The sequence below is a fragment of the Polypterus senegalus genome, chromosome 2, assembly GCF_016835505.1.
Source record: "Polypterus senegalus isolate Bchr_013 chromosome 2, ASM1683550v1, whole genome shotgun sequence".
Taxonomy (NCBI): domain Eukaryota; kingdom Metazoa; phylum Chordata; class Cladistia; order Polypteriformes; family Polypteridae; genus Polypterus; species Polypterus senegalus.
Genome location: NC_053155.1, coordinates 62,586,269 through 62,600,405, shown reverse-complemented (window position 1 = coordinate 62,600,405; position 14,137 = coordinate 62,586,269). Strand labels below are relative to the sequence as shown.

The 14,137-nt window shown below is 38.9% G+C and overlaps 1 protein-coding gene across 2 annotated transcripts in view; it reads right to left on the bottom strand.

Annotated features, from left to right (window-relative positions):
• dop1b (DOP1 leucine zipper like protein B) overlaps positions 1–14,137 on the bottom strand; it is a 212,261-nt gene that overhangs the window by 94,200 nt on the left and 103,924 nt on the right. For both annotated transcript variants that reach the window (XM_039743847.1, XM_039743848.1), the window contains exons 14-18: positions 13,114–13,400; positions 4,743–5,101; positions 3,305–3,576; positions 2,758–2,910; positions 2,460–2,560 (exon numbers count right to left, since the gene is read on the bottom strand). In XM_039743847.1, the coding sequence (XP_039599781.1) occupies positions 2,460–2,560; positions 2,758–2,910; positions 3,305–3,576; positions 4,743–5,101; positions 13,114–13,400 (1,172 nt within the window). The remainder of the gene's footprint in view (positions 1–2,459; positions 2,561–2,757; positions 2,911–3,304; positions 3,577–4,742; positions 5,102–13,113; positions 13,401–14,137) is intronic.

Genomic DNA, 14,137 nt, shown 5'->3' with positions numbered 1-14,137 from the left:
TTATATAATGCATGTTTTCTTAAGCGCTTTTTGGAGGTCTTCCTGGTTTTCTACGTAGTGTGTTGACAGTCAGTTCACGTGATTATGTGGGAGGCGTGATGATGTCATACGAAACTCCGCCCCCCCACGTCATTCCAGCTCAACTCCATTACAGTTAATGGAGAAAAATACCTTCCAGTTATGACCATTAGGCGTAGAATTTCGAAATGAAACCTGCCCAACTTTTGTAAGTAAGCTGTAAAGAATGAGCCTGCCAAATTTCAGCCTTCTACCTACACGGGAAGTTGGAGAATTAGTGATTAGTGAGTGAGTGAGTGAGTGAGGGCTTTGCCTTTTATTAGTATAGATATATAATATATATATTATATATAATATAATATAAGATAGATAGATAGATAGATAGATAGATAGATAGATAGATAGATAGATAGATAGATAGATAGATAGATAGATAGATAGATAGATAGATAGATAGATAGATAGATAGATAGATAGATAGATAGATAGATACTTTATTAATCCCAAGGGGAAATTCACATATATAGATATATTGGACACTTTTCACTTGTTTTTCTTTTGCATGAACTGGTGATATAAACCTTGAAAAAAGTTTTTTTTTTCTTTTCAATACTGTGTAATGTACCTGGTTACTGTGTAATAGTGTGACGATACCAGTCCCCTACAGGCTCCCTCTTCCCACATGGGAATCTGTTGAACCAACACCGTCGATAATTATGACCGAGATGAGCTGAGAAATCTCTTTGAAGCCAGGGGATGGTGGAAAGTTCTCAAGTACTTTTGTTAAAAACAGTCAAAAGTAAAATCAAAAGTGTCCATTGTGCAGTGTTTAGAAAAATACAGTACCCAAATAAATAGCAAATCCATAAAACCAATGAAATCTGGGGATAAAATCCATAATAAATAAATGTGTTAAAATAGTGGTTAAAATGCAGTCTCTCTCCTCGCCTGATCGCAGCACACCACCTTCTGTCTCCAAGGGCTCACCCTTTACGGGTGTTGCTGGCGGAGCCTTTGCAGCACGAACTGCTATCTGACAACTCCTGTCTTGGCTGCCACCACACTGCGTAGCCAGGCAGCCCAAGATTGGCACATCTCCCGTCTTCCTTCACGCTCACTCAGACACTCCTCAGATCTTTTGGGAGGTCTTACATTTCGCTCGCCCCACTCTACACACTTAGTCAGTGGGATGAACCAGCCCCTAGATTGCCTCAGCCTGCGCTCCCTCACGGAGGGAGCCCCAGCTCAAGTTGCCTTCACCTTCCTGGTGTATGTATCATCTCCCATGACTGCCTTTTCCCTTCTTTAACCTTCTTGTGTTCTATCTTTTCTATTTTGCTTCCCCCTATCCCGCCGGCCCATAAATATACATCTCCATAGGCACAGCGCCTTATTCACACGCCGCAGTAAGCCGATGAAACAATAGTGAACGATCGGGTGCGAATCACCCCAATCACTTTATCAACTCCCCGCGGTCGTAAAATTGTGTTTTGAAGTAATAGTATTATTACTGGAAGTTGCACTATTATTTTTTTATTGCTAATAATTATTAGTTTAAATATTATGCAGTTTAATGATGGTAAAGATGTTTAAATAGTCACTTTAACGTGTCAGTGGACAGAGAATGTTAACATTAACAGAAAGTTGGTTTACAAAAAATATTTACTATTTATTCCTTTTCTAAGACATGTTCAGTGCAATACAACTTCTGACAAGCACCTCTGGATTTTACGAAGTCTAAACGCCTCTTTGGATGGTTGACAATATTTTGTCAAAATTTTAGTTTAAGTTGTTTGCAGAATTTGTTCAATAAAAATGTTCTGTATTTTGACTGCAACTGTTATGCAATGTAATTCCTTCTCTTCATTAGAAAATCATTAGTGCCCCCCGAAAACTATCACTTTATGGGGCCATGCAAACCTGCATTAATACTAGTGTACATTAAAATGTTTTTTTGTACTATGTACAATTCTCATGACGGTGGAGTAGGTTATTCTTTGCCAGTCTACTGCAGTAATTGCAGTGAAAAATGTGGTTAACTCATGCATGGAAAAAACAATACCATTGAATACAATGAAACCAGTACAATTTTGAAAAATACCACGATATAGAACTTTGGTCATACCGCCTAGCACTATGTGCTAGTTAACTTTACCGCCTCACAGCTCCAGGCAGTTGGGTTTGTTCATTGTTTGCATATAGTCTGCAAAATCTCTCCGTGTCCACTGTTTTCCTCCACATCTCAAAGATGTGTGCGGTAGATTTATTGGCAACTCTAAATTGACCCAGTGTGACTGAACGTGAGTATGCCCTGAGATAACCTGATGTCTCATCAAGTGTTAGTTCCTGCCTCACATTTGATATTGCCTTGGTATGTTCTGGCCTCCATGACTTCTAAGTGGCATAAGAATGAAAAGCATGAAAAATGACAAACAACTTACCGATCAAAAGACCGATTGCGTGAAGTGGTCCTGTTGCCTTGAATTTCCCTTGTTAAATGCCACAATACTGAGAACCTAAACAATGCTTCTATTCTGTAAGCCTATGTAAAGAAAAAAATACATATCAAAAAATTACATTTGCCCTGTTGAAGTATTCTTAAGTAATCTTTTATTATTATAAGACTACAATAAAAATTAAAACCTGACAAGATGGTTAGCACTGTTTGTTCTATCTCTTATTTAGGCACAGTAGAGGAACTAGCTATTAGTTAGATGAGCCTAATAAGGTGAGATTAACCTTATCTCTGTGAAGCAGGGCAAGACAAATTATATCTTCACAGATGCTGGCCATGGGAGCTAGGCAGTGTAATTTGTAGAAGAGCTCCACTGAAGTAATGTGATGTTCCCGGTTTTCCACGTTGAGCTCATTCCACAGCACATGAGCAACCCTCTGTTAAATTTAAAAAAGAAAAACAGCATTAATTAAATTGGAACTTTATAAAGTGTCACAGTTACTGAGGTTTAAAATTTCACGTTGTTTCTCTTTACAAGACTGATTTTGGTGCTCAGTGTCACTTTTACAAGGTATGCATCATTCAAGCAGTACTCTCATTAGAAAACAAATCATTGAACAAATCATTGCTTTTTTATTACAACACTGATATTATAAATATTAACAGGCCTACAACGTCTGATAAAGAGATTTTCTTTATCAGCAGTTTCATATAATTCTACTATTATACCAGTCATCACAATGCAACAGAGAGGGGCTGATTTAATTACAATTCTGCATTAACAAGAAAACATGTAAAACAGGTAGAAGAAGGTTTAAATCTGTACTGCACCTGGTAAAAGTCAGTTTTCTCTGCAATAACCTTAAGATCTCCAGAACCAATGGGCGGAATCGTAACCATTTGCAGCCTTCCATAGAAAGGATTATTTTCAGAGTCTTTATATCGATTCTTCTTATCTTCTATAACCAGTGCCAGTGACTGGGAGTGGTTGACCAGCTCCAGGAGGGTAGAAATGGCTACATTTTGAATGTGATAATCCATAATGTAGCAACAGAGTGCCATCAAAGATTTGAGCCAGACAGGAAGTCCTGCTTCACCATTACCTAGAGGGAACAATTCAGTAAAATGTAACACATTTTTCCCACATAATAAAGGCAAAAAATCCTATTTACATTTTTTTTGAAGACTGAAGACATAAGTAATTCATCTATCAGTTACTGAACACATTTAATAAAGTTCAAACTGGATTGGGCCAGAGTCTATTCTGGCAATAACTGGTGCACACAAGGAACCAACTATGACTGGGGCTTTGTAAAAGCCCATTCACCAAATGTGTCAAACTCAGAGTTGCCAGTTTACCAATCATGTTTGTCATTGAAATGGGGGAATGAAACTAGACTGTCAAAAGGTATATTGCTTTCTTTTTTTAATGAAAAAATATATTTAGCATGGGTTCAAAGATTAAAAATGTGATGGTGTACTATAATCAAGTTCTGGTTATCCATACATTTACGCATCTTCTAAAAATTGCTCATTTCATTGTTGAGATCTCAAATAATTTGCTGAAATTCTATAAAAACTCAAATTTTGTGCAAACAAAATCGGCATTGGTTTGTGCGGCTAGCAATATAAATTTTGTGTCAAACCTTTATAATTAAAATTCTGTAGACAAAAAAATCACTCTAATGTCCTTCTCATGATAGTTATATTTATTACTGAATAAAGCACAGATGCGAGTTCACGGGCTTCAGAGTCTAGAGTAAACCGACCTTACAAACAATTGTTGTGTGCCTTTTGCATGTTTTGAAGAATTTCCATATTATACACTAAACACACATATATTAGACAAAACATTTAGTGAGTTTAATATTGATTTTTTTTACTACAGAGAGTAGGACAAAACTGGAATCCACAGTGATTTCTCAGTGAAGTGATAGAAGGCAGGTACCTCAGTCCTTGATGGAACCCAGGACCTAAACAGTATTCATAGCCAAAGCTCTCCTGTGATATTGTGACTGTATATAACACTTTTGTACACTGTCACATTTAGTGAAATTCCCCACTTATCTAATCATATGCACATATTTGTTATAGGGAGGAAAAATGAAATAGCCCAAGAAAAGTGACAAAGACATGGGAAAAATGTGTAAACTCCTCTCAGTGAATGACTGAATTAAAAACAGACATATGTAACAGTGTGGCTGAAGTACTAACTTCTACAATACCTATTGCCACTGTAATTTGTTTACATTTAAAGATGTTGTCTTACCAGTTTCTTGGAACACACTAGTGTACAAAGAATCGGTTTCCTCCTCAGAAAGGTACACTGGGAAAGTGCTGCACTCCAACATAAGTTGACATGCTGCACTGAATGCCTGTCGACTTTCTTCAGAGACATCTCTTCTGTCGCATAGCTCGTTTTGGCTACTCCACTCCCTGTCTGCACTGGTCCCCTTTTTCTCATCAGTTAGAATAAACTGCATTGGTTTGCCAATTGTAAAAAAATCTGTCAGTTTTTGCATGGCAATCTGCTTAGTGTCCCAGCCTTTCTTGGCAGTGGCTGTCTTCTTGTTCCGGCCACCAATATCAAACTGTTTTTTGTCTTCTTCCGCAGGAGAGAGCAAATACCTTTTAAAAACAAAATACATTTGTAGAGAATAAAGTTAAAAAATTATGACAGTAAAATAACACTAAATAGAGTAAACTGCTAGTCTATATTATTTTTGTTATGCACAGTTAAAACTTTTGCTACCTGTCATCTCCTAGCCACACCTAGAAGACTGACCTAAACGCAAATGAAGTTGACTGACAAAATCTTGTTCAGAAAGTAATATACACACAGATTTATATATACAGTATATATACAGTGGGTACGGAAAGAATTCAGACCCCCTTCAATTTTTCACTCTTTGTTATATTGCAGCCACTTGCTAAAATGATTTAAATTTATTTTTTTCCTCATTAATGTACACAAAACACCCCATATTGACAGACAAAAAAAAAATAATTTTTGAAATTGTTGCAGATTTATTAAAAAAGAAAAACTGAAATATCACATGGTCCTAAGTATTCAGACCCTTTGCTCAGTATTTAGTAGAAGCACCATTTTGAGCTAATACAGCCATGAGTCTTCTTGGGAAAGATGCAACAAGTTTTTCACACCTGGATTTGGGGATCCTCTGCCATTCCTCCTTGCAGATCCTCTCCAGTTCTGTCAGGTTGGATGGTAAACGTTGGTGGACAGCCATTTTTAGGTCTCTCCAGAGATGCTCAATTGGGTTTAAGTCAGGGCTCTGGCTGGGCCATTCAAGAACAGTCACAGAGTTGTTGTGAAGCCACTCCTTCGTTATTTTAGCTGTGTGCTTAGGGTCATTGTCTTGTTGGAAGGTAAACCTTCAGCCCAGTCTGAGGTCCTTAGCACTCTGGAGAAGGGTTTTGTCCAGGATATCCCTGTACTTGGCTGCATTCATCTTTTCCTCGATTGCAACCAGTCGTCCTGTCCCTGCAGCTGAAAAATACCCCCACAACATGATGCTGCCACTGCCATGCTTCACTGTGGGGACTGTATTGGACAAGTGATGAGCAGTGCCTTGTTGTCTCCACACATACCGCTTAGAATTAAGGCCAAAAGTTCTATCTTGGTCTCATCAGACCAGAGAATCTTATTTCTCACCATCTCAGAGTCCTTCAGGTGTCTTTTAGCAAACTCAGGCTGTCATGTGTCTTGCACTGAGGAGAGGCTTCCAACAGGCCACTCTGCCATAAAGCCCTGACTGGTGGAGGGCTGCAGTGATGGTTGACTTTCTACAACTTTCTCCCATCTCCTGACTGCATCTCTGGAGCTCAGCCAAAGTGATCTTTGGGTTCTTCTTTACCTCTCTCACCAAGGCTCTTCTCCCCCGGTAGCTCAGCTTGGCCGGACGGCCAGCTCTAGGAAGGGTTCTGGTCGTCCCAAACGTCTTCCATTTAAGGATTATGGAGGCCACTGTGCTCTTGGGAACCTTAAGTGCAGCAGAAATTTTTTTGTAACCTTGGCCAGATCTGTGCCTTGCCACAATTCTGTCTCTGAGCTCTTCAGGCAGTTCCTTTGACCTCATGATTATCATTTGCTCTGAGCTGTAAGGTCTTATATAGACAGGTGTGTGGCTTTCCTAATCAAGTCCAATCAGTATAATCAAACACAGCTGGACTCAAATGAAGGTGATCTCAAGGATGATCAGAAGAAATGGAAAGCACCTCAGTTAAACACAGCAAAGGGTCTGAATACTTAGGACCATGTGATATTTCAGTTTTTCTTTTTTAATAAATTCTTTTTTTTGTCTGTCAATATGGGGTGCTGTGTGTACATTAATGAGGAAAAAAATTAATTTAAATGATTTTAGCAAATAGCTGCAATATAACAAAGAGTGAAAAATTGAAGGGGGTCTGAATACTTTCCGTACCCACTGTGTGTGTGTGTGTATATTCCAAAAAAGTTGGGACACTAAACAAATTATGAATAAAAACTGAATGCAATGATGTGGAGATGGCAAATGTCAATATTTTATTTGTAATAGAACGTAGATGACAGATCAAACGTTTAATCCGAGTAAATGTATCATTTTAAAGGAAAAATATGTTGATTCAAAATTTCACGGTGTCAACAAATCCCAAAAAAGTTGGGACAAGTAGCAATAAGAGGCTGGAAAAAGTAAATTTGAGCATAACGAAGAGCTGGAAGACCAATAAACACTAATTAGGTCAATTGGCAACATGATTGGGTATAAAAAGAGCTTCTCAGAGTGGCAGTGTCTCTCAGAAGCCAAGATGGGTGGAGGATCACCAATTCCCACAATGTTGCGCAAAAAGATAGTGGAGCAATATCAGAAAGGTGTTACCCAGCGAAAAATTGCAAAGACTTTGCATCTATCATCATCAACTGTGCATAACATCATCCAAGATTCAGAGAATCTGGAACAATCTCTGTCGCAGGGTCAAGGCCGTAAAACCATACTGGATGCCCGTGATCTCCGGCCCTTAAACGACACTGCACCACAAACAGGAATGCTACTGTAAAGGAAATCACAGAATGGGCTCAGGAATACTTCCAGAAACCATTGTCAGTGAACACAATCCACCGTGCCATCCGCCGTTGCCAGCTGAAACTCTACAGTGCAAAGAAGAAGCCATTTCTAAGCAAGATCCACAAGCTCAGGCGTTGTCACTGGGCCAGGGATCATTTAAAATGGAGTGTGGCAAAATGGAAGACTGTTCTGTGGTCAGACGAGTCACGATTCAAAGTTCTTTTGGAAATCTGGGACGCCATGTCATCCGGACCAAAGAGGACAAGGACAACCCAAGTTGTTATCAACGCTCAGTTCAGAAGCCTGCATCTCTGATTGTATGGGGTTGCATGAGTGCGTGTGGCATGGGTAGCTTCATGGGTAGCTTGCCTGTCTGGAAAGGCAACATCAATGCAGAAAAATATATTCAGGTTCTAGAACAACATATGCTCCCATCCAGACTTCATCTCTTTCAGGGAAGACCCTGCATTTTTCAACAAGATAATGCCAGACCACATTCTGCATCAATCACAACATCATGGCTGCGTAGGAGAAGGACCCGGGTACTGAAACGGCCAGTCTGCAATCCAGATCTTTCACATATAGAGAACATTTGGCATCATAAAGAGGAAGGTGCGACAAAGAAGGCCCAAGACGATTGAACAGTTAGAGGCCTGTATTAGACAAGAATGGGAGAGCATTCCTATTTCTAAACTTGAGAAACTGGTCTCCTCGGTCCCCAGACGTCTGTTGAGTGTTGTAAGAAGAAGGGGAGATGCCACACAGTGGTGAAAATGGCCTTGTCCCAACTTTTTTGGGATTTGTTGACACCATGAATTTCTGAATCAACATATTTTTCCCTTAAAATAAAACATTTTCTCAGTTTAAACTTTTGTTCCGTGATTTATGTTCTATTCTGAATAAAATATTAGAAGTTGGCACCTCCACATCATTGCATTCAGTTTTTATTCACGATTTGTATAGTGTCCCAACTTTTTTGGAATCCGGTTTGTAGTATAATTATCTCCTGTACCGTCATCAGTCCACACCTTGAACCTGTCCCAGTCATTCAATACATAAGACACAATCTTCCTCCGGATATCAAGAGTGAGCCCGATATGGCCGTGCAATATTTAACAAAGAGAAGAAAAGAGAAGAAAAGGCAGGTGCCATCTCCGAGCACGGAAACCACTCGGTAAGTGACAGTTCTTTGATCGATGGTGATAACCTCGATAGACATGTTAATGGGGGAACGGTTGGAACGATAAAGGAAATGGGTACCTGAACAATGTAAAGTAAGTCTAAAATACCTACACAATAACTATAATCGTAATAAACAAACAATAAAACAGCAGAGAAGCCGTGGATTAAATAAAAAGGCTGTAGTTATCAGCAGGGAGACGTGAATCCCATGGCGAAGCAAGGAAGGGAATGCAGAGACAGAAGCGACGGCCGGCCTTATATAGGCAGGCAGCTAACAACACCTCACATGGTGACCGAGCTGCAGGCTATGGACATATATATGTACGTAAGTAGGATTCAGTTAGCGTTGGGAACCCACGTACCAAATTTCTTGAAGATGGGCCCATAAGTAACAAAAAAAAAAAAATTGGAAAGTTCAATATGGTGGCCGACAGTGGCGTCATACCACCGAAATGAGTACGTACATCGGTTTCGGTTAGCGCAAGGAAGCCGCCTACCAAATTTCGTGCAGATGGGGCAATAAATAAGAAAGTTCAACAGATTTCATTGTACCCTGCACAGATTCAAGACACCCTGTGCCAGATGCAGCAAAGCAGCCCCAGAACATAACAAAGCCTCCTCCATGTTTCACAGAAGGGACAGTGTTCTTTTCTTGATATGCTTCATTTTTCCGTCTGTGAACATAGAGCTGATGTGCCTTGGCAAAAAGTTCAATTTTTGTCTCATCTGTCCATAGGACATTCTCCCAGAATCTTTGTGGCTTGTCCACATGTAGTTTGGCAAATTCCAGTCTGGCTTTTTTATGATTTATTTTCAACAATGGTGTCCTCCTTGGTCGTCTTCCATGAAGTCCACTTTGGCTGAAACAACGACGTATGGTGCGATCTGACACTGATGTTCCTTGAGCTTGAAGTTCACCTTGGATCTCTTTAGAAGTTTTTCTGGGCTCTTTTGTTACCATTCGTATTATCCGTCTCTTTGATTTGTCATCAATTTTCCTCCCTGCCACGTCCAGGAGGTTGGCTACAGTCCCATGCATCTTAAATTTCTGAATAATATGTGCAACTGTAGTCACAGGAACATCAAGCTGCTTCGAGATGGTCTTATAGCCTTTACCTTTGACATGCTTGTCTATAATTTTCTTTCTAATCTCCTTAGACAACTCTTTCCTTCGCTTCCTCTAGTCCATGTTGAGTGTGGTACACACCATGTCACCAAACAACACAGTGACTACCTGGAGCCCTATATATAGGTCCACTGACTGATTACAAGATTGTAGACACCTGTGATGCTAACTAGTGGACACACCTTGGATTAACATGTCCCTTTGGTCACATTATTTTCAGTCTTTTCTAGGGGTACCATCATTTTTGTCCAGGCCTGTTTCATGAGTTTTTTTTTTTTTTTATTAATTCTGTTGAAGCATGGCTGAAAAGCAATGTCTGACTTTTATTAGTAAAATTTCATAGAATTTTTATTTATTATTACTTTTGTCAGATTAAAGTTATTTCTGTGACCATTTTGAGTTTTTCTTTCATTGACTGAAGGGTACCAACAATTTTGTCCACGTGTGTGTGTATATATATATATATATATGACAGCAACACTCATCACTCACAACAGTGACAAAACAATTACATTGACAATCATGTTATGTTATTTTCAAAATGTTTCCTTTTCTTTTTCGTTACTTCTTTAACACACTACTTCTCCGCTGCGAAGCGCGGGTAGTTTGCTAGTCTATACTAATAAAAGGCAAAGCCCTCACTGACTGACTGACTGACTCATCATTAATTCTCCAACTTCCCGTGTAGGTAGAAGGCTGAAATTTGGCATACTACAGCTCACTTACAAAAGTTAAGCAAGTTTCATTTCGAAATTCTACACGCAACGGTCATAACGGTCGATAACGGTCGACAACATCCACATGTTGAACTTTCTTATTTATGGCCCCATCTTCACGAAATTTGGTAGGCGGCTTCCCTGCGCTAACTGAAACCGATGTATGTACTTATTTCGATGGTATGACGGCACTGTTGGCCGCCATATTGAATTTTCCAAACATCACTAATTCTCCAACTTCCCAAGTAGGTAGAAGGCTGAGATTTGGCAGGTTCATTCCTTACAGCTTACTTACAAAAGTTAAGCAGATTTCATTTCGAAATTCTACACGTAATGGTCATAACGGTTGACAACGTTCGCCATGTTGAACTTTCTTATTTATGGCCCCATCTTCACGAAATTTTGTAGGTGGCTTCCCTGCGCTAACCAAAACCGATGTACGTACTTATTTCAGTGTTATGATGCCACTGTCGGCCGCCATATTGAAGTTTCCAATGTCACTAATTCTCCAATTTCCCGTGTTGGTAGAAGGCTGAAATTTGGCAGTCTCATTCCTTACAGCTTACTTACAAAAGTTAAGTAGGTTTCATTTCGAATCTCTACGCGTAACGGTCATAACGGTCAACAGTGTCCGCCATGTTGAACTTTCTTATTAATGGCCCCATCTTCACGAAATTTGGTAGGTGGCTTCCCTGCGCTAACCGAAACCAATGTGCATACTTATTTCGTGGTATGACGCCACTGTCAGCCGCCATATTGAACTTTCCAACGTCACTAATTCTCCAACTTCCCGTGTAGGTAGAAGGCTGAGATTTGGCAGGTTCATTCCTTACAGCTTACTTACAAAAGTTAAGCAGATTTCATTTCGAAATTCTACACGTAATGGTCATAACGGTTGACAACGTTCGCCATGTTAAACTTTCTTATTTATGGCCCCATCTTCACGAAATTTTGTAGGTGGCTTCCCTGCGCTAACCAAAACCGATGTACGTACTTATTTCAGTGTTATGATGCCACTGTCGGCCGCCATATTGAAGTTTCCAATGTCACTAATTCTCCAATTTCCCGTGTTGGTAGAAGGCTGAAATTTGGCAGTCTCATTCCTTACAGCTTACTTACAAAAGTTAAGCAGGTTTCATTTCGAAATTCTACGCGTAACGCTCATAACGGTCAACAATGTCTGCCATGTTGAACTTTCTTATTCATGGCCCCATCTTCACGAAATTTGGTAGGCGGCTTCCCTGCGCTAACCGAAACCAATGTACGTACTTATTTGACTGATGCCGAATGTCTCTTCAACACAAGTCCTACAAATACTGTCGTAATTGAAACAAACCATGAAACTCAAACCGGTTATGACAGCAGCAATCCAAGCTGTGAAATTTGAAACAAGATTACTGTTCACATGGCCAACTGTACGTTGCATGCTCAAGAGTAAGCTCAGCGCACAGCTACAGCTTGGTCATATTACAACTGGAGGGCCGAACTCACAATGTGGTATACAAAGAGATCCTTAACAAATAATTATTGGTATATTTTCCCTCAGTTTAAAAAGGTTTAATTTTCTTCTTAATAAAAATTTTAAGGCAGTACTTCCCCGCTTTAAAGCGCGGGTATTTTGCTAGTATTAACAGATGAGACAGAGAGGATCGCAAGCAGGTATGAAAAACCTGCTCCTTTATATAATGACAGAATCAGGCAAAAATGTAAATCAAGCTAAAGCCTACCATGGACTGTCAGTTTAAGAGTTTTACAGGCCATTTCTAACCCCAAGAATTACTGCAGAGATGGCCAAGAAGTTATTTTGAGGAAAGGCTTAAGAATTACAAAGAGTAAATTACATGAAGCCTGGAATGAGACACAACTCATATCTAAGTTAATGTTAATTGTGAAAAATGTTGTAAAGGCAAAAACATTACAGTAAAAATGGACTATTTAACAGCAGAAAGTTCATAGTCTAGAAAGGGGCAAGTGTTCCATTTTACTGATGCTATAAAGCTTATTAGGAGTATGAACTGAAAAAGAAAGTTACTGTATATGTTAGTCCATTTAAACTAGTCAATGATCCTTGTCATAAATTTAAGCAGAATAAGAAAAATTGCATCCCTGGAGTAAGAGAGAGATGTCTTGTCATTGAAATTTTGGAGTGGACATGACTTTGTAACAATTCCATATAGACCACAGGTTTAAAGGGATGCTTGCCAGGCACCCCGAGCCCTCACTTATTTAAAAGAAAAGGTGCTCATTGGAAGTTTTGAGTAACATCTATTATAGGAAGCAGGATCTTACTTTTTTGCTTCCGCAATCTTGTTGGTCACATGCATGCAGTTACTATTTACCAACTTCATATATCACTACTCTTACACAGATGTCTTTGAAATATCTTCTTGTGGGGCACCCACCCACCTACTAAACCGTGGCAACTCCGATGGTAGTATAACTTTTACACTAGTGTAACCATTCAAAGCTGCTAAATATCAGGATTTGGCAAAAATGTTTTCTAAAACATAAGCTGAAAGGAAGCTAATACTTTTGACTGCAAAAAAAACATACCTATTAATAAAGGCAGCAAGAATCTTCTGAGTACATTGGGTCATACTCTCAACACTGCCTCCCTTTCTCCACACATTATCACTCTCTGGGCAGATTCCTCCTCCTGTCACGCTATTATTACTGCCAAGCTGGAAATGCTGTGAGGGAGATGCACTTAAACCAATGCCACTATCCTCTGAACGCAGTGGAAGATATGGAGAGTCTGGAATAAGTTCTACATCTCCAATATCATTTTCATTCTCCTTGATTGCTTCTTCTTCCACCTTCTGCACTACTGCCCTGAGGCTCTGGAAGAAATAAACATTGCTATATTTTAAACATTCTTTATTGTGTATTTGATTTGAATTTACTCTTCTCTCTTTTTCAGCATAATGTACATTTTATTTTCATAGCTAAAACTATGTTGTGGCTTATTTTAATTAAATATTGCTATATGCAAGCACTGTTCAATTAAGAATACGCATTAGAATTTGGGTTAAAATTAAAGGTATGATACAGAGCTTTTGTATATTTTAAGTAGCTGACAATCAAAAATAAAGTTATGTTGGTTTAATAAGCACACCGTTTTTATGATTCATACTATTTGCACAGAATAATGGAAAGCTATTTATTTATTTATTTATTTAATGTAGTCAAGACCCAAGATATGAACCTGCCTTGAACAGGGTGTCAACTTGTCATTGGATTCACCCAAAGACAAACCCACAATGATACACAGAGCCAATGTAGCATCACTAACTCAGTTAAAATCATCTTTAAGTATAGGAGGGAAAAGCTCATGTAGACACAGAGAGAAAGCATTCAAACTCCATGCTGTTAACAACATGAAGTGGGATTTAAAAAGAAAAACACTAAGTCACCCTACCAACCCATACATACACCTTTTATACAGAATATATACTATGTACAATGTAAGTTTCCTATAGTATATTAAAAAACAGGTACTAATCATATAAAAATTAGATATTATTTTTATTTATAATAATACTGTAAATCATCTTTTAAAATAAGGCTTGGAGCATAC